This window comes from Hevea brasiliensis, chromosome 10, assembly GCF_030052815.1.
Source record: "Hevea brasiliensis isolate MT/VB/25A 57/8 chromosome 10, ASM3005281v1, whole genome shotgun sequence".
NCBI classification, from domain to species: domain Eukaryota; kingdom Viridiplantae; phylum Streptophyta; class Magnoliopsida; order Malpighiales; family Euphorbiaceae; genus Hevea; species Hevea brasiliensis.
The window spans coordinates 21,796,691-21,818,181 of NC_079502.1; the positions used below are offsets into that span (position 1 = coordinate 21,796,691).

The following is a 21,491-nucleotide window of genomic DNA, read 5'->3' on the forward strand; positions in this document are numbered from 1 at the left end:
AACGCACTACCGAACATAGGGGTGTTACATAAGGGCAGCATTTGGTCCTGTTATTCAGAAATCAAACTTTAAGAATCTAATGAAGACATTGAAGTGAATCTTTGCTAAATGTAAGGATTTATTTCATGGTTTTAGTGGCTTTGCATGGAATCCTGTAACAAAGATGTTTGAGGCTACTTTTGATGTTTGTGAGCGATTAATTCAGGTAAAACTTATAATATTTCTAAGAGCATATTAAGTTAAAGTTTAGTAGTGTATTTTATATGTTTTTACATTACTTAAAATTTATTTTAAATGATTGTGTAATGAATAAAATGACATTTTTTTAATGTAGGAAAAACTAGAAGCACACAAGTGGAGGCATACACCAATAAATAATTATGATAAGCTATATGAGCTTTATGGTGAACAAAAAGCCACTGGTGAATATGTAAAAAGTGCAAGAGAAAATGTTAGACGTTGGCAATGGGAGGGATATTCATCTCAAATTGATTTGAATGACACATTTGGAAATGCCATAATGTCTGACAGCAAGTTCAATTGGGCTAATGAAGTCACTGATAACAATATGACTAGTCCAGAACCTTCACTTCATTCTCAAGGAACTTCTTCTAGAGGCTGTAAACGCAAAGCTTCAATGATGGATATATTATAAAGACAATATGAAAGGTTAAACAGTGGAATTGAACAAGTGTCAGAGGTTTTGGAAAGAGGAAACGCAATTACAGAAAAATCTCTTGCTATTCTTGAAAGTGGCAGACCCCATTATTATAAAGAGGAAGAGTTATTTGCAGAGTTGGAGGCGATAGGGGTCCATCCAGATTTTGTGATGACAACATATTGTTATCTTTCTAAAAATTCATCAGCAACAAGGTCTTTTTTTGGTGTTTCGCGTGCAAGGCGTTTGGAATGGTTGATGAGGGTTATCAAAGACAAGTGATCTAAAGCTCAAGGCTATTTACATGCATGTTGTTTTACTAATGATATATAGTGTTATATGAACTTATTTTGTATGTAATATTAGGCATGAATGCCACATAGTATTTTGATTTATATGAACAAATTTTAATGATTACCAGGATTTTTGCTTAAAGCAATGGGCAGCAATAGGTAATGCCAATTATGGCTACAGGAAGGATAAGCATCTTGGTACTCTAAGATAATTATAATGTGCAATGTTTAACAAATATTCTGTTATATTTTGTCTAGGATAGATTTATATTTGTATTATTTGTGAAAGTTTGTTTGTATTATTGTTTATGGATTTGTAGTCATATATTAAAAATACATTTGGTAAATTAAGGGTAAAATAGTATTTTTAATTATTTTCTTTCCCTCCTCTTTTTCCAAACAAGAGAAAATAAGTTTATTTTCCTTCCACTATTTTTTTTATTTTCAACTTATCCAAACATGAGGAGGGAAAATAAAAGAAAGAAAATAATTTATATTTTCCTTCTTTTATTTTCCTTCCTTCCTCTCAAATTATCCAAACAGGGCGTTATTGTCTCATTGTACATTAATCCATGCATGTTTGTAATTGATTTTTTTTTCCTATTTTGTAATATGAAGTGTTTAATTAGATTCTTGTAAAATTTGGAGCTTTTCTTGTAAAATTGATTTATTTTCCTATTTTGGGTAATTTTAAATTTGAACACAAGGTGATAGCCCATTCATTGTGATTCCCGTTTTTTTTTTATAATGTTTTATTCCATTTAATTTTTCTTATTTTGATTTCATACTAAGTTTGTTTATTTTACTGTGTATGAGTTTAATGTTTGTCTTTTGATAACATTAGAAGATCAAATGAGAGAAACTGGTTGGGGGGGAGGGGGGGGAGGGGGGGGGGTGCTGTAAATTGCACTAATCATCGCTAAATTTAGGGGGTTGTTTCATTCCATTCTTAAACTTTAATTTATTAAAATAAAATTACTCAATTTTAATTTCATTTCAGAAAATATCCCTGTAACCTAAAATAATAGGTTTCCAAGTTAAAAAGAGTAAAATTACCCTTTTACCCCTCTCTCAAAAATACAATTACTATATCCTTTTTTATTCTCTTTCTCTCTCATTTGTATAATCAAATTAATTTATAATTATTAATCAATAAAGTTATTTTATTTTATTTACTAATATAATTGTTATTATTATTATTATTAAATAATAGTGGTTGCATTAAACAAAAATGGTGCAAAAATCTGAATAGAATACAATTTTCCTTTTTAATGGAAAAGCATTGCATTACAAAAAGTTTAACGAAAGTTGAAGGAAAATTAGCTAAATAAGCATTAAAAACTAATTGAGTAAAAGAAAACACAAGAGAAACAGGAGATTCTAACTTGAGGGAGAAGATAGCCATTTCATGTGCACCTTTGTTGCATGCACGAGGAGAATGCCACGCTTTAACTTGAAAAAATCCCTACGCAGAGCTTCAACATCCTCTAAGACCATATTGATAAGACGAGCTTCAATTCTTAGATTTTATAATAATGGTACAACAATCTTAATAAAATATAATTTCTCATTTCTATTTGGTAAAAAAAATTAAAAAAAAAAAGGAAGTCACTGTTCTCCTTCTCCACATCCATCTCACCCTTTTTCATTAATTCTCTCTTTACAAGTATTGTGAAATCAATAAAGGCTGCCTGAATTTCTTGCCGAGACCCATTGACACCAAACTCAACCATCTTCCACACACCCAAGCGACTAGTGTATTTTCCAAACGTGGCAAATTCTTTAAAATGAAATCAGATAAGAATCTAAGAATTCGATTATGCCAACAATCAAAATCGAACAAAGCTAGTAATAGGTGCTTGGGAATTTGCAGATCACATCAACATGAGGAGCAAACCCCAATCTTCAATTTTGATGGACCAAGATAATAATACTAATAATAATAAAATCAGATAAAACTCCAACAATCCTTTAAATAAGCAGTCCAATAAGCCAACTCCTGCAAGAAAAAATCTTTGATCGTTGATTGAATAAATCTCATTGTTCAAGTTGACTTCAACGGTGTTGAAAATATTAGAAAAGGTGAGGGGCAACCACAATTCTTCCTCTGCTCTCTTGTTTGATTCAAGTGACTTTTAATGGAAAGGAATCCAACCAGGTTTCACTGAAAGAGGAGAGAGTGTCAAACAAAAGGAGAAGAAAACGAGATAGATGGGAGTAATTTATTCCATTTATATTTTTAGAAAAGAAAAGTGATGTCAAATAAGTATTATAACTGAAAAACCAGTTATTATAGGTTAAAAGGATTATTTCTGAAATAAAATTAAAGTTAAGTGATTTTATTGTAATGAATTAAAATTTCGTAACTGAAATGAAATAGGCCTTAAGTTTAAGGATGGTTGATGCAATTTATCCATAAATTGGGATTGAAGTCCCAAAATTGATATCTAAGATTTCAAATAAGTTTCATTAATTTTAGGCCTTAAATTTTGGTGTTATTCTTTTTGCTTTAATCTTTTGTTCTTTTGAGCATAAAAATGTTAGGCAAGGAATGAATGGATCCAAAAAAATTTTAAAAGAAACCAAAGCAAGCAAAAAGAGATCAAACATGGTTAAAAGAGAAAAAAATAGGGTCGAGCTTGAAAGCATAAACTGAAAATTGAAACAAAATGGGCTGCATCAGAGTTTGAGGCCCCTTGTATGGGGTCAAAAGCTAAAAACCATGTAATAGTATAGATTTATTTTTATCAAAAGTGCCTTTTAATTTAGTTTAAGGATTAATTTCAATTCTCTTCCACTTTTTCTTAGTTTTAGGTTTTTTTTTTATTCTTTCTTTTTCTTTGGTTTAATTTTTATCTTTAAATATCACCATGGCATATAAATTATTTAGAAATTAAGATTAAGTGAATTTAAGTTAACTTGGCAAGTTAAAATCTTATTTAACATGACAGAAATCCTTAGGCATATTTAAATTAGAGATAATGCATGTTTAGGTTCCCTACAAGCATAATTGACCTAGATAATGTACATATAGAGTAACTTGACTTAATAAAAGATAATAAGTACATTAGACTTAGGTTATTTAATTATTTTTACTTATAATGTGTGTGAAAATGGATTGGTACATAATTAACCTAGTTAAATATGCATATATGGCAAGGTTAATATCGCTAAATTAGCAACTTGACATATTAGGAATTACTTGTGCATGTACATGGCTAATTTATTTGAATTAATTGTGTGTTAACTTTAGACTTGCATAGATATATAATACGGAACTAAATAAAAGAAATAATAAGACAGACCTTATAAATTAATAATAGAGGCTGACCCTTATTTTAAAATAAGTCTAGAAAGAGAGGATGCCTAACACCTTCCCTTTCTTGTACCCACTACCCCGAACCTTGGCCATTGGACTTATGATAAAAGAAGGATAGTGAACCTCTACAAGCGGTTAATTACCACCCACATTCCTTCTTATGAATTTGTTCCAGTTATTACTCAGGTGATGACTCATTTCCTCCACTTTTGTAATATTAATATCTCAGTATTGTGGTAGTATTATGGGAAGACGATGTTAAATCAAATTTGAGGGTTTCACATATATATGTATATATAAAGCACGGGGCTATTTTAAATTTTAAAAATAAAGAATTTTAATAAAGAAATTTTTTTATTACATATATGTAGGGAAGGGTGAGTTGAACCTAGGGCTCCTAATATATATGCAATTATTACTGGATTATATAGTTCACCACTGTTAAAAATTAAGAATTTAATTTTGTTAAAATTTATTTGATATATTTAAAAAGTTTAAAATTATTAAATTTTATCTTTTAATTATAAAATTAAAGTTAAAGCATACACATAAATTTACAAGTGAATTTTACTTATTTAAGTAATTAACTTAAAAATATATCATTTATCAACTAATTATTATTATCTTCTGCTGATTTATATAAGCAAACTGACTTGGCAAAAACTACTGATGAATTGACATGCCACGTGGCGATATTGATTAATTGATATGAAAAATAAGGATATATAAATCATTATTATTTAAGATTCACTTGAATCAGTTTATTATTTAAATTTTTAAAATTTAGATTAAAAATGAATATTGAATATTGAATATTGATTATGCTTTTTTATCCAATAATATATATATATATATATATACTAATTACAAAATATAAATAATCTATTATATATTAAATTTTAAAATTTAATAAAATTTATTAATAATAGAAAACAAATTCATTTTTTAATTTAAAATATTGAATATATTACTTGTTAAAATCTCTCTCTTTAGACTAGTTGATTTTCGTAATTTAATTATTTTTATATAATTATAATTTTAATTATTTTTTTATTAATTTTTTAAATTTTGATATTTATATTTGATAAATTATTTATCAAATCTCATCTATTTGTGTGCATAAGAATATATTGTACTTCCAAAAATAGATGTTCCTATAAAAGATTTAGAGTTTGAAATCATTTAATGTCTAGAAAATATAAAAATTATAACTAGCTTCTATTAACAATTTAAAAATAATATATTAATCAATTTATTTATTTATTCGTGCTTAAAATAAAATTATAATTAAATAATTATATTAACAAAATTTATAATATAATTATAAAAAATACAAAATACAAATAATACATGTAAATTTATATTATTAAAATGATAAATAATCCGTGCAAAGTGAATTTTTTTTTTCAATTATTAGTAACTAAATACCAAACAAAGTTTATTACAAGCAAAATTTCAATGTAATAGCTACAGATTCAATCAAAGTTTATTACAATGGAACAGAAATGGATAGACAGTCCACCTAGAGTAACCAAAATTGAATTGCACAAAGACTTGTACTCTATGACAAGGGTAGCAAAAGCAAAGGAACTATAAGGTCTCCAATAGAATGCTATGAACATCTTGATGTTCTTCACCATTTGTGTCCCCAGGATGAATATCCTTTACAAATGCCCCAAGCAAAGAGTAAGAAACTGATCAGTAAATTGTGAAGAAAATTATTCTGAGTGGAATGCAGGGATGATACATTTAGAGAAGTATCATTATCCATTGCAAGGATTTGAGTACCATAATAGAAGATAACAGTTTGATGTAGTTTACAGGTTGCCGCAAATGTGATGAGCGTTTAGAACTCAAATCGATCCACAGCGAATTCCAGCACTATTAATCTGCCATGATTTGCAAAACATGTGCTTAATTAAGTAATATGCTTAAATTTAATACCTTATTGAAAGTCTGGAATGTGAATGTTTTAGAACAGATTGTTTAGAGGTTGTTCAAGAAAGAGGGAAGCCTACATAAAGAAAAACTTCAAATCCATTATTCTCAACCCCTCTTGAAAACCTAGAAAGAATCATCAGACCTGCAATGGAAAGGATTATTAACAAATTCTGTAACTTGTAGATGTATTCAGGTTATAAAATAAATCAACAATGATTACAAAGTGTTCTTGAGTAGAAAGATTCTGCAATATTATAAATTAGTTGCAGCATGAACCTAAAAATGGTGATCAGTTGTAATCAGCATTAAGAATTGGCCTTATAGGGTAGAAATATTCTTTCCCCCCAAAGGCCTCATGTTCTGCTTGCTTCCAGAGTAAATTTTTATTCCCACTTGAAAGCAAGCAAGGAATAGAATTTATCTGTACATTCAGCAAGTAGAAAGTTCATTTACCTTAAAATTTTCACCCTTTGTACTCTTATGTAAAGGGCAAAGATTTAGCAATATGGCTGATCAGAAATTCCTTGGAACAAGAGGGTCATAATCATATGCTTCACCAGCTTTTACAAATCTACCTTTGACACGTTTTCTAGTATCAGCCCTGGCTTTACGAGAGGCATATCTGATTTGCTTACCAAATCTATAAAACATCACAATTTTGCAAAATCTGTCAGAACCCACAAGCTGAAAGCCTCTGGAAATGCATACAATAACCTGAAATGTAATTGGAGTTGAATCACACACATACGTTCGTGTCTTCTTCTTTTCATTGTATCTCATCTTAGCCTTGTCCCTTGCTTGTGGACAGCTTGTCTCCAAATTCAATTCCCATGGGGACTCACTAGCCAAAAACACCGGTGATAATCCACAATCTTGATAATCAGCAGCACTACTCTCACCAGTGATATTGGATAGTGAAAGAGATATGCTTGAATGAACTTGTCCAGTACCAGTGGGAAATCCAAGATTAATACTTCTGTTGCAACTTGGGTTCATAAATAAGCAACTAGTGCTCCCATTCATTGCCTGCATCATACCAGCTGAACAGGCGACCTGAGGGGATTGGAATGTGATGCAGTCCTGCTGTCCTGATGATGTTACCTGAAAAATACACAGGTGGTATTGTAGATTATGAACATATAAATAACATGTATTTCAGAACAATTAATATGTTACCAGAGATTCAAATGAATAAATGAGAATTAAGAATTTTAAGTTAAAAAAAACCTCTATAGCATTCTCGACAGGACCATTGTTAGATTCAGTAACTGATAAATTTTTCTCCATTAAAATACAATCCTTTCCAACATCCCCCAGCTGGTATCTGGTGTGACCTTGAGGACATCCAAATATCTCATCACCATTTTCAAAGTTCATTAATGCAACATCATCCATGTTGAGACCTTCACATAGATCTTCATTGTCATGAATTTCAAGATCTTTGAAATTGCAGCAACCCTGCAATTAGCATACAAGAAATTGAACAGGCAATGTTTATTTAGGTAACACAATTCCTAGAAATGAAAAATTAATGTTACCTTTGGCATGTTTGAGTCCTCTGGCAAGAGAGACACTTGATCTCTACAATAAGGGATGGAATTCGGACCCAGTGGGTCGACAGTAGGCGGCCCCATCCAAGGTTCTAATTCATTCAACTTGCTAGTTAACAGTCCAAAGCAGCCTTCATTATCCTCGTGCTTCAAACAACTACTAATCATGGAATTCTCATTTCCTGGTAGAGAAGCAAGTGACGTCCCCAATTCTGCAGGATCATAACTAGTTGTTGTAGAAGGAGAAGCATCAAGAACAGAAGACCAAATCCTGGAAAACTCTACCAAAGAAGGTCGTCCCGTATAACAAGACAACGCTTGGAGGCGATGCCCCAAGCTCGAGCAACCATTTGCATTATTCCAATTACAGGTTTGACAAATAGACAACTTGTCATCTAAACACCGGAGAATTGCAGGCTGCGAGTTGCACTTATCACAGAGAAGTGAACGAGGATGCCTTCGGGATAAAGAATTTGCAGAATGTACAAATCCGTCACACTGCAAGCACAGCCTCGCCGAGTCTGATTTGCAATAAACTACTGCCCTTACCGTCCCACAGAACTCACACAACGGTTCCATACTTGCCTTCCACACTTCCTGGACTAAGATCCAGGCCGGGAATTCAGCTTTATTATTAGCCTTAGTCCTCTCAGAACACAAATCCTTCTAATCTATAGAAAAATATTAAAAAGAAAGAAAGAAAGAACTTAAGTAAAGCTATGGAAGATTGATGAAAAAAAAAATTAGAAGCATAACATTGAGTTTCGACTATGGTAAGATTAGCTTTTTCGATTTTGATTGAAATCTAATAATAAAAAGAGATATTAGCCATGCGTATACAGGTACCAATAAAAAGTGCCGAATTCCCGTCACTTGCTTATGTAAATTAGAATCAGCCAATATCAAGAAACACAGAGTCCATCTATGGAAGAAAGAAAGAAAGAAAAAGGAAAAAGTATTGCAGAAACCAAATTACTTGAACAAGAGAAGAGACAAGAAGAAAGAGCAGTCGAGAGCTTGAGTTGGGCTGGCTGGTGTTATGCCTGTGACACTATGAAAAGTCAGGTACAGTCAGTTATTTATTGAGGTTTTAGCTAAGATTAATGGGTTGTTGCCACGTGTAAAAACATGGGGTTCTGGAAATGATTATGTGCTGCGGTGGAGAATATGAAAACTTAAGTTGGGTTTGTTGTGGTCAGGCGCGTTGGTAGGAAGCTAGTTTTTTGGAGGGTAAATAATTACAGGAATGAGGGTAGGTTTTGTATGTGAAATGGGTCACAAATTGACTGCCAAGTCATCACATCTCTCGAGATTTTGGCGGGTTGTTCTCGAGATCTCAGGTTGGACATGTGGCCTTTGTTATTGAAGAGCTTTTGATTTTGTGGTGAGGGAGACTGTTGACATGGCCACTTCCATGGCCGACTTGTTTTTTTTGAAAAAAAAAAATTCAAAATTAATAAGAATTTATTATATATGTACATATATTCAATTTAATGGGTTAATATTGATTTTGTTTACGTAGATCGGCTTATTAAAAAATAATGCGTTCTTAATAAATATCGTCTCTATTTACGAATATTTAATATTCAATCTCAATTAAATGAATAATATTATAAGCACTTATGAATAACAATTTTTTATATAGATTAAAAATGAAAAATATTAAAAATAATATCATATAGTGGCCTCATTTGATTTTAATTTGTGATAAATAAATATTTTAGGACAGTTATTATTAATAAAGTGACATTTTTTCTATAATGTCATTTAAAATTATTGATATAATATTAAATATTAATTAAAAATAATTTTTAATTATAATATTTAAGTCCCGTTTAAAATAAAAAATAAAATTTATTTTTCTTTATCATCTCTCACTCTCTCTTATACTCACTTTCTCTTGTTTCTCTCCCCCCAATATGCTCTCTTCTCATTGAAATCCCAACTTCCTCACTAATCTTACAACTATTATTCTCAAAACTTCTAACACTTTTGTCTTCAAAGTTTGTATCTTCAAACTCCAAATTCATTTTAAGTTCACATTTTTAATAATCAGTTTGTTTGTATTTTGTCACAACCTAAATTATGGACCGAACCAGTATTAAGACTTGGGTCAGTATAAGGCCCCCAAATTCCATAGTAAGCTTAACTGATTTTAGCTCAACAGTGAAGCCCATAACTATAGCCCATTTTCAAGAAATCAACTGGACAAAACCCGATCATCAACTGGACTACCCAACGGGGAGTTTCAGCTCATCCAACCTATGATCACAAAATATGTAAATTTGGAGAGCTTTGATCACCTTCACAATGTAACATCCTCATTTTAGCCTTACTGTATGTTCTACTATTTCGGTGACCGGTGTCGGTCTGGATAGCTAGAATGTATGGAACAATATTTAGACTAGAGTGAAGAGTCATAAATAACTCAAATAATGATAAGAAAAATTAAAGAAAAATTTTAAAGACAAAATACAACCAAGTTAAATGAGCCGGTGCCCTAGCGATAGGCGACCAAACGGGAAATTGCTGTCTTCACAGCTAATAGCCCTAAATTTGAGGAAAATTCTGTGAAATAATTTTTGGGACTCCAGAAAAGAGTCATTGAGTTACTCAAGCTATCCAAATTCAAGTTCCCTACATAACTTCACTTTCCACCAACCAATTTGATGTCTTCTCAACATACTCAAGTAATTAATAAATCAAGAGTTATAATAAACATTCAATTGCATCACTTAGGGCATAAATAAGAAAATTCCTAATTATAGTAAATCCTAACAAAAATTTATAAAACTTCAAAATTGATAGGAATTGTTAGCACTAACCTTGTTTTCAAGCTCTCCCTTGCCTAAATCAACCTTCAACCCAACCAAATCTTCACTCCCCCTTATGGAACCCTCTTAGCCAAAATTTCTTCTTGCTCTAACTTCAAAATTCTTGTGGTTTCTTAGGTGCTCTCTTTAATTTAAACTTTGTTTTAGAGTTGCCTATGGATTTTCTAAGGAAATTTTGGTTGAAACTTAAGGTTTCAAAGCTTGGCTTATGGGTTTTAATGGAGAATTTAGAGAGAAAATGAAGAAAGCATGGGTGGACGGGAAACAAGGAAGAAGATGGCAGAATTCTTTGATCAATTATTGATATATATTAATTTAATATTCAATGGCATATTTGTAAATAATTGGAAATGGCAATTTTGTAATTATTTTAAAGTTTATAATCATTATAATTTGATTTTTCAATAATTATATTTAATTTTCATAATCTCAATTAATTAAACTAATCTAGCTTCATTAAATTAACAACTTTCTTTTTTTGTCAATATTAGACCTTTAAATTTTATTGACTAAAGTTTGCTCTTACCGGGTTTATGTTCGTACTTCCCATAATACCCGATAATTTCTTATCTTCCTTTGCTTTGTGCTTATTTCTTTTCATTTTCTTGGCTTATTAACTCATAGAAATTCCTTCAATTGAGTCTTCATTAAGGGTTTTATAGGATTTTACTTGAATTTAGAGTTTCACCGAACTCACTGTCATTTCTCAGTGAGGTCACCCATCACCGGGACTTGTGCTCATTTAACCGATTACATTCCACTTCTTTTATTTTTCCTACACCCTTAATTGATCTTTATTCAATTTAATTATGACTCCTCACTCTAGTTTAAGTATGGTTCCATACATTCTAGCTGTCCGAATAGACCTTAGTCATCGAAACAGTAAAATTTACAGAACTGCCTATAGTGAGGATGTTACAAGTCTTGAGGTCAAAATTGAGAGTCCGAATTGCCCAATAGCCTTTATGCTCAAGTTTAAGAAGGAGGTGGCATGACTTCCCATACACTAAGCGAAAGGGGGTTGTTCCAGTCGGTGTTTTGAAGGTAGTACGGTAAGCCCATAGTGCATCATCTAAGTTTAGGGACCAGTCCTACCTTGAGTAATTCACTTTTTCTCAAGGATCCTTTTCAATTCCTTGTTCAAAATCTCTGCGTGTCCACTTGTTTAAAGGTGGTATGGTATTGCCACTTTGTGAGTCACTCTATATTTTCTGAGCAAGGCTTCAAATTGGTTGTTACAGAAGTGACTTCCCCCATCACTAGTGATTAACCTTGGTGTGTCACATCTTGTGAAGATGTATTTCTTAAGAAACTTGATGGCTACCCTAGTATCATTTGTTTGTGAGACTATTGCTTCTACCCACTTTGATACATAATCTATACCAACAAGGATATACTTATTGGTAAATAAGGATGGGAATGAACCCATGAAGTCTATACCCCAAATATCAAATAGTTTAACTTCAAATATTCCATGGAGTGGCATCTCATTCCTCCTTGAAATGTTTCCCGCTCTTTGTATATCAACACAAAGTTCCTTACATCTTTGAACAAGTTTAGCCAATAGAACCCTGCTTATAATATCTTTGCTACTGTTTTAGATGTGTTGAAGTGTCCTCCATAAGGTAATGAATGGCAATGCTATAGCACACTTTCTATTTCCTCATCTGGTATGCATCTTCTAATAAACCCATTATTACATCTCTTATATAGCAGAGGTTCCTCCCAAGTATAGTCCTTTAAGTCATGTAAAAATTTCTTCTTTTACTAATAGGACCTATTTGGTAGCAAAACTCTGTATACAAGATAGTTAACAATATCTGCATACCATGGGGGTTAAGAGATGGCTAAGAAGTGTTCATCCGGAAAGGAGTTATCAATTGGTAGGTACTCAGTAAAAATCCCTATATCTTCTAGCTTGAGTCTAGAAAGGTGGTCTACTACCATATTTTCGGCCACTTTTTTATCTTTATTTTCAAGATCGAGTTCCTGGAGAAGAAGGATCCATCAGATCAACCTTGGTTTTGCTTCCTTTTTATTCAAGAGGTACCAAATAGCAGCATGATCTGTGTATACAATAACTTTGGATCTAACTAAGTAGGATCTAAACTTATCAATTACAAACACTACTACTAGAAGTTCCTTCTCTATGTTTGTATAGTTGACCTATGAGTCATCAACTGTCTTACTTACATAGTAGATAGCATAGACTTTTCTGTCCTTCCTTTGTCCAAGTACTGCTCCTACTGCATTATCACTTGCATCACACATCACCTCAAATGGTAGCTATCAATCTAGTGGTTGCATTATTGGTTTGAAAATTAAGGCTTCTTTTATCCTGCAAAAGGAATTAAGGCAGCCATCATCAAAGTCAAAAGGAACATCCTGATTTAACAAGTTAATTAATGGCTTAACTATTCTTGAGAAATCTTTAATAAATCTTCTGTAGAAGCCCGTATGTCCCAAAAAGCTTTGTACTCCTTTGACTGATGGTGGTGGTGGCATTTTCTCTATTATCTTGATTGTTACCTTGTCTACTTTTATCCCTCTTTCTGACACAAGGTGACAAAGAACTATGCCCTCTCTTACCATAAAATGGCATTTGTCCCAATTGAGGACTAGATTTGACTCCTCACACTTTGTAACACTTTAGATAGGTTAGATAAACACTCATCAAAAGTGATTCCATAAACAAAGAAATCATCTATAAAGACCTCTATAATGTTTTTAATAAAATAAAAAAAATAGTCATCATGCATCTTTGAAAAGTAGCTGGGGCATTACAAAGACCAAAAGTCATTCTCCTATAGGCAAAAGTACTATAGGAGCAAGTAAACGTGGTCTTTTCTTAATCTTCCAGGTGAATTGGGATTTGAAAAAATCCCAAATACCCATCCAAGTAACAAAAATAAGAATGCTTGGCTAGCCTAGTAGAGGAAAGTGGTCCTTTGTGGTGGCACTATTTAGCTTCCTATAATAAATGCACATATGCCAACCAGTGACCATCCTAGTAGGAATTAGCTCATTGTTTTCATTTTTAATGATAGTTGTCCCACCCTTTTTAGGCACTATATACACCGAACTAACCTATTTACTATCAGAGATTAGGTATATGATATCTGTATCTAATAGTTTTAAAATTTCCTTGTTCACTACTTCTTTTATATTAGGGTTTAGTCTCCTTTGTTGTTCAATGGTAGGTTTACTATTTTCTTCCATAGGTATTCTATGCATACAAATGGAAGGGCTAATCCCTTTAAGGTCTTCTATTATATACCCTATAGTTTTACTATGGGTCCTAAGTTCCCTTAAAAGTTTTTCCTCTTCTAAACTAGTTGGGGTAGCATTTTTTATAACAGATGATTATAGTTTGAGTGTAAAAATGCATACCTTATAGTAAAAGGAAGAGGTTTCAGTTTTACCTATTTCTTAGCCTCTTGTGGTTCAGCCTGGGGCTGTGACTCCTTCAGCTCTTCCATTTGTAGAGGTGGCTAGCTTTAAAAGATTGTACATAGGCTACAATTTCTTTGTTGTCATCATCCACTATGTTGTTGTGCACTATGCATGCTTCAAGATTCATCAGTGTTTGGCTTATGTTTCATTGCTCTGAACAAGTTGAATTCTACTTTCTCTTCTCTTACTTTGAGAGTTAACTGCCCATTTTTAACATTTATGATAGCTCTGATGGTTTTCAAGAAAAGCTTTCCCAATTTGATGGGAATTTGAACATCTTCCATCTCCAGGACAATGAAATCAACAGGAATAAAGAATTTGCCCACTTTGATGGAGATGTTCTCCAAAATGCCAATAGGGTACTTGACAGCCTTGTTCACCAGTTGTAATAAGATCGTAGTTAGTTTAAGGTCTCTAACATTCAGCTTTTGGCATATTAATAAAGGCATCAAATTCATACTTGCACTAAGATCACAAAGGGCCTTGTTTATGTTCATGTTGCCAATAAGACAAGGTATGGAGAAGCTTCTAAGGTCCTTAAGTTTTGGGGGTAGCTTATTTTGCAAAATGGCATTGCATTCCTCTGTCAGAGCAACTGTCTCATAATCCTTCAGCTTTCTCTTATTTGAGAGGATTTCCTTTAAGAACTTCACATATGATGGCATTTGAGATAGTACTTCAGTGAAAGGAATATTAATATAAAGTTTCTGTAAAACTTCTAAAAACTCTCCAAACTGCTTGTCTAATTTAACCTTCTAGAATCTTTGAGGAAAAGGTAGAGGGGGCTAGTATGGTTCAAGTAGCTTCTTTTTCTTATTCTCCTCCTCTTCCTTGTCCTTTTTAGCTTCTTTCTCTTCCTCCTTCAGTTGGTCATCAGAATTATCAGAAGTTTTTTCCACTGATTTTTATTTATCTTCTAGCTTTTAATTTATACCACTCCTCAAAGCAACTACCTTGCAATGCTCTTTAGGGTTCATCTCTGGTTGACTTGGCAGCTGACCAATGGCTTTGCTTGACGAACTAGCTTGTTGAGTAATTTAGTTCTCAAGCATCTTATTGTGAGTAGCCAATTGGTCTATTCTAGAAGCTATTTACTTTATTATTTCATTCTGCTATTGTTGTGCTGCTAAAAAGCTTTCCATTATGGATTCCATGGTCAATATGGACTCAGGCTATTGAGGTTGAGGAGGTGGTAGTGGTTGTGCTAAGTTCTATCCTCTATTCTAAAAACCAGGTGATGGTGATCTATATCCCTACTACTTATTAATGGGCTGATTCTGTTGGTTCTGTGAGTTTGAGCATGCGATGTTGGGGGTGATTCCTCCATCCAAGGTTATAGGTGTTCGAATATGGATTATTAATCTACCTCTAGATAAAGTTTCCTTTGTTACTGACATAGTTCATCTGTTTTATGGAGGGCTCATTGTAGTTGCTACATTCTGAAGTCATGTGGCCTCCTCCACAATTGTCACAGTATTGATTGCTTAACCCCACTGCATTGGCTTACATCTTGTCAAGTCTCCTTGTTAGTTTGTTAAACTGAGCATTGATCATACTTAGGGCATCCAATTCTAGGATCCCCGCTGTTCTCCTCATGTATCCTCTCTCATTCAACCACTCAAAATTATGATAAATAACCCTCTTTAGAAGTTTAAGAGCTTCATTAACTGTCCTTTTCATGTGGTCTCCTCCTACTACAGAATCAACTACACTCCTTGTAGATGGTAGCAATCCACTATAAATGTTCTAAACTAGGAGCCAGTCTTCTATGCCATGGTGTGGGCACTCCCTTTATAGGTCTTTGTGTTAGTAGTATGCCCTAGAGCATATCATTTAGTATGTATCTTGTACATAATTTTATTAATAAAAGGCATTTCCACTTTTCCGTTTACATAATATATTTATGTGTAATAGAAAAGGTCCATTGATATTTTGTTAGAAATATTATTCTTAAGTTGTTAAGAATATGAGTGACAATATTTCTAGCACAAAGTATCATAAATAGGTTCACAATCGAGGATACTTCATAATAAGGACATGACTTATCCAGAAAGATTGTATTCATGTTTGTTCCCAAGTTATTTATATGAGATATAAATAAGATGGAATGGTGAGTCTCATGCCATATAACAAACATGATAGGCACTTATACATGATAAGTAGGCCGAACCAGTGACACTTATGACAAGCACATGGAGTTTACTCTTGTCAATGTTTTGTCATAAATCATATCGTGCATATAATCTTTAGACACGAGATAGCACAGCTTATCTTGTATATAGGTAGTTTGAGTTTGATATCGCTTTCATACTTGTACTATGTATGGGTATATGGGCATGTGTTGGCTCCTGCTAGTTATATATGGAGGTAGGTGTTGATCAAGATGGAATCTGTTCCTCTAAGTAAATAGAGATAAAATCCTATGTTCATTTAATTGTTCTTGATGTTTCAAGTTCCTGGCCAGGACAGATAGATTTATTCAGAAAAGAGTTTCTGATGAGAAAAATCTTTTAATCAAGAACTGGAATTAAAAGAGAACATAATATTCATAGCAAATGGAGTTTGACATAAACCATGACTCCAGCTTGAGTTGGGATTTTGTAATGCAGAGATTCTAGTGCATGGTAACATATGATTATAGGTTCATTTAAGGTAAATCTTATTACTAATTGGGTGGCCATGGCATGCTATGCTAGGTGTTAACCATGGTCTATGAGGTTCATAAAATGATTTAGAGAAATCATTTATGGTAAGAAAGAGTTCTGATGATATTAAGAGTTGATATCATGTCTCATTGCCAATTAGTGATGAGCCTAGTAAGTCACACACATACACAAGTTATCACCTATTTAAATATGATTTAATTAATTAATTAAAGAGTTTAATTGATTAATTAAATAGATTTGGTTTGCAATAAAATTGCAAAGTCCCTAGCATGACTTGAAACCAAATCTAGATTATTGGATGTGTAGTATAAATTAAATTTATATTTAAAGTGTTTAAATATGAATTTAATTGATGAGAAATTAATTAATAGAGATTAATTAATTAATTTATATTTGATATAAATTAATTAGAATAAGAAAATAATTATTTTGGGTTAAGAACTCAAAATTAAGACACAGGGGCATTTTGGTCATTTTGCAGTGACACGTGGCACCATGAGATGGTGACACATGGCATAACACATAAGCTTGCCAAATATTTTTAATCATGTAAGATGATTAAAATCAAGATTAAATATAGGTTTGACACTTGGCACAATGTGATTGGGTCACTTAAACCTAGAGCTAATCAAAAGGTGACATGTGGCTAGGGTTTAATGTGTTAACCTAGCTATTTAAGTGGGGTTATGAAAAGAAAACACAACCAGCAGCCTCTCCTCTCATATGTCACGCCACTTTGAGCCTCCAGCTATTTCTCTTCATCTCTCATCAATTCAAAGAGATTAGCCATCAATCTCTTGAATTAAGAACACTAGAAATTGTTTCTAGTGCCCTGTTTGCATCTCTAATCTCTTAAAAGGCAGAACTTGAATTTCTAATTAATAGAAAAGGCTTTAGAAGCTGTTCAAGGGCTGCCATAGGTGTTCTTGGTGTGGACAAGCTAGAGGGACAACATCTGGTGTCCTCAAGACGATCTCAAAGGCGCAGACACGCCGCAAAGACATCAAGAGGTTAGTGTAATCGTTCTTGATTTAATCTAGGGTTCTAAAATTAATCTGATTAATTTTAAAATCTTAAATGGCAAATACAGATCCAAAAACATATTAAAAGAGTTTTAATATGTTGTTTATCATTGAAATCAAATAGATAAAAATTAATCTTGCATGGTGCATGTGACCCTAGGTGAAAATTTTTGAATTCAATGGTATAATATTGTGTTTTTCACGCTTCCGTTCCTTCAATTGGTATTAGAGCCACTATATTTGCCATTTAGATTGTTGATTATATGATTTAATTGTGTGATTTGATCATAAGATGATTGATTCATTGCTGGTTGGATTAAGAGGTGTGGCGTCACACATGGTGAAGCCACCAATGGTGGCGGCAACAATGGTTCCATGGGTGATTCAAGGTTTGGCTTTTAATTCTGCAATTGTTGTATGATCTAAGGCCTATTCTTTGACTAATTAAAGTGTTTAATTAGTTGTTTTAATCACACAATTAAATTATGATTCAAATCAGAATTTTAAAAAAATGTTTGAATGTGATTCAAATCTGAATTTTAAAAGTTGTTTGAATGTGATTCAAATCTGAATTTTTAAAGTTGTTTGAATCATATTTAAATCTGATTTTAAAATTGATTCAATAAAATTCAGATCTGATTTTTTAAAAATATTTGAATGTGATTCAAATCTGATTTTTAAAAATATTTGAATGTGATTCAAATCTGAATTTTTGAAGTTGTTTGAATGTGATTCAAATCTGAATTTTTAAATTTGTTTGAATGAGATTCAAATCTGAATTTTTAAATTTATTTGAATCATATTCAAATCTGATTTTTAAGTTGAATATGAGATATTCAATTTAATATAAGTATGTATGTTTTATTTAATTGTTAAATAGTGATATGCATGCTGGATGATCATGGACTATAAAAGACCAATGTGATTGGATTTATTTCTTTTATGTTTCTGTGGGATTGTAAATTAATTTATTTTAATTTATTTTGGGCATATATTATTAAGTTTGTAATATTTTTGGGTTGTAATTTCATTTATTTAAGTTCTTGTAAATTCGCCTTGGTATGCCAAGGATTACTATGTAATATTGGATTGCAAGAAGTTCAAGGAGGTCAAGAGCATTGGTGGGACCAGGGGGAGGAATTCAAAATCAAGGGTTGATTATGTACTCCTTCAGAAACACTTGTAAAATGAATGAATTAAATGCAACTCGGAATGCACTGATTCAATTCTTGGTGGCTCAATTGAATCCCTTAGAAAGTCCATGATCATACCATATTTATCGCTTATCCATGAATGCATGAGATGTATGGGAATGTATGCAATTATATGATATATGCATGCTAAATGGATAATGTGCAAAGTGAGACCTTAATAGTAATTAGGATGGCTATAAAATCTTCCAAACAAATGATTAAGTTGGAAATGCTATAATTAAAGTAATTATAACATAAGCCCTCCATTGGGGCAATTATTTTAAGAAATTTTAAATAGTTGCATGAGATGCAATTAATTTAAGAGATTTTCTTAAGAATAATTGTTAAGCATGAGATGTTGTAAATATGTAAATGGTTTGGTGGCCAATATTGGATGTACTGAGGACATTAAAATTATTTGCATAATTATCGGCTCAATGGGATCAACTTAACTAATGCAAGATAAGTCAATATTGGATGTACCGAGATTTTGAGCATTAGGGGCTAGTAAAGGATTGAACCTCACATGAGATGTGATGGGCAAGGAGTTGCTTACTTATAGTTTATTGTAATTCCAATAATGGATGTACCGAGGATGATCAATAGAATTATAAGAATTCAATCACCCACTAGAAATCCATCCAACTAGGATTTCCGTTTTCTAGTTTGGAAGTGTAGGATTCGCTAAGTTAGTGGGAGGACCAATTTGATTAAAAGACCATAATCATTTTGGTTAATTACATGATACATTTACTAATTAATCTGGTTATTTTCTCAGCTTAATTTTCCGATAAAAATGAGCACAAAACAACCACCACCATCCAATATCCTTGCAAGCATACTTGATCACAACAGTTGACAGACCTAACTGTCTGATTGGCTAAGAAATTTGAAACTTGTCTCGAACCTTGAACATATAGGATATGTTCTATATTCAAATGTTCTGGTCCCTTACCTCCAGAGGCCACACAAGAGGAACATGATACTTTGGACAAGTGGAAGGAGCATGATATGAGAGCTAAGTGTTACATGCTTGCTTCCATGAGTAATGAGTTACGTAAGCAACATGAGAACATGCAGAGTGCTAGTGAGATCCTCCTTCACCTACAAGAGTTGTATGGTGAGCACAGCAGAATGCTAGGTATGAGATATCTAAACAGCTTATTCCGTATGAGGATGTCTAAGGGATGTAATGTTGGGGATCATGTCCACAAGATGATTCGGTGATTGAGCAGCTTGGAACATCTTGACTTAAACATGGATTTCCAACTACAAACGGATTTGATCCTTCATCCCTTCCTCGAGTCTTTTGGGAATTTTGTGACAAATTTCCATATGACTAAACAGAATGCACCTTAGCTGAATTACTCAACATGTTGGTTATTGCCCAAAAGAATATGCCGTGCAATAAAGAAAAAGAGGTAGCTTTGTTGCATCTTCTTCATTGGAAAATCCAACAAGAAGAAATGAAATAAGAAAAAGAAACCTCAGATTCATGGTCCTTCCAAGACAAAAGCTAAAAAGAAAAGTAAGACTAAAGTCGATGGAGGCAAAGGAAAGTGTTTCCACCGCCAACAGAGTGTTTCCATTGCGAAGAAAGTGTTTCCACTGGCCAGAGTGTAGCAATCTAAATGAAAGCAATGCCATGGTGAAAACCAACTCAAGTTCAAAATATACTTGGCACTTAAGGTTAGGTCATGTTGCAGAAGATAGGATTGCAAAATTGGAGAAAATGGGGATTCTATCCTCATTGGGCTCTGAGCCTACTCCAACTTGTGAATCTTGCCTTCAGGGCAAAATGACTAGATCACCCTTTGTTGGACAAGGGCTAAGAGCTGAAAATATTTTGGAGCTAATACATAGTGATGTATGTGGTCCATTTAAAGAAATGGCTAGAGGGGGCTTTCATTATTTTATTACCTTTACTGATGATAAATCAAGGTTTGGGTATTTGTATTTGATGAAATACAAACATGAATCCTTTGAAAAGTTTAAGGAATTTAAATCTGAAGTAGTAAATCAAACAGGAAAAATATTAAAGCTCTTCGATCAGATCGTGGAGGTGAATATTTGAGTACTGAATTTGATGAATACTTGAGAGAGCATGGCATTGTTTCTCAGCTGACTCCTCCAGGAACGCCACAACTGAATGGTGTATCTAAAAGGAGAAATCGTACCTATTGGATATGGTACGTAGTATGATGAGCTATACCGATATGCCAATCTCCTTTGGGGATTTGCATTAGAATCACTTTGTATATTCGAATAGGATTCCATCAAAATCGCTTTCTTCCACACCTTATGAGATATGGCATGGAAGAAAACCAAGTCTTAATCATGTTAAGATTTGGTGTTGTCCAGATTATATCAAAAATCTGAACACTGATATAATAGATACAAGATCTTATAAAGGTCTATTTGTTTTATATCCAAAATATATATTTGGATATTATTTTATTTGCCTACTTCACAAAAGGTTGTGATAAGTAGAGATGCCACATTTCTTGAACAACAGTTTGTTCAAGAATGAGGCAAAGGAAGGCAAATAGAGTTAGAATTGGA

General features: G+C 32.7%; 2 protein-coding genes across 6 annotated transcripts; both read right to left on the bottom strand.

The window, feature by feature from the left end:
• Positions 1-5,658: 5,658 nt before the first annotated feature.
• On the bottom strand, positions 5,659-8,897 carry LOC110634686 (zinc finger protein CONSTANS-LIKE 12). 5 transcript variants are annotated; one of them, XM_021783781.2, is made up of 7 exons: positions 8,608-8,895; positions 7,750-8,432; positions 7,439-7,669; positions 6,665-7,312; positions 6,289-6,353; positions 6,059-6,159; positions 5,659-5,932 (listed from the first exon to the last, which is right to left on the bottom strand). In XM_021783781.2, the coding sequence occupies exons 2-4, from the start codon at positions 8,338-8,340 to the stop codon at positions 6,725-6,727; spliced, it is 1,410 nt and encodes a 469-aa protein (XP_021639473.2). In that variant the 5' UTR covers positions 8,341-8,432; positions 8,608-8,895; the 3' UTR covers positions 5,659-5,932; positions 6,059-6,159; positions 6,289-6,353; positions 6,665-6,724. The 5 variants fall into 5 exon arrangements, with proteins under 5 accessions (XP_021639473.2, XP_021639475.2, XP_021639471.2 ...); XM_021783783.2 differs by having other exon boundaries at positions 5,659-6,159; positions 6,665-6,851; positions 6,960-7,312; positions 8,608-8,883; XM_021783779.2 differs by having other exon boundaries at positions 5,659-6,159; positions 8,738-8,895.
• Positions 8,898-14,164: 5,267 nt separating this feature from the next.
• LOC110634691 (uncharacterized) lies at positions 14,165-14,713 on the bottom strand. The gene has a single exon (XM_021783789.2). The coding sequence runs from the start codon at positions 14,711-14,713 to the stop codon at positions 14,165-14,167; it is 549 nt and encodes a 182-aa protein (XP_021639481.2).
• Positions 14,714-21,491: the final 6,778 nt, after the last annotated feature.

Coding starts and splice junctions, on each gene's coding strand:
- LOC110634691 (XM_021783789.2), bottom strand. CDS start 14,713: ATGCCATCATATGTGAAGTTCTTAAAGGAAATCCTCTCAAATAAGAGA.
- LOC110634686 (XM_058129243.1), bottom strand. CDS start 8,340: ATGGAACCGTTGTGTGAGTTCTGTGGGACGGTAAGGGCAGTAGTTTAT. Junction 7,670..7,749: donor AGGACTCAAACATGCCAAAG/GTAACATTAATT, acceptor TGCTAATTGCAG/GGTTGCTGCAATTTCAAAGA. Junction 7,313..7,438: donor CTGTCGAGAATGCTATAGAG/GTTTTTTTTAAC, acceptor TGTATTTTTCAG/GTAACATCATCAGGACAGCA.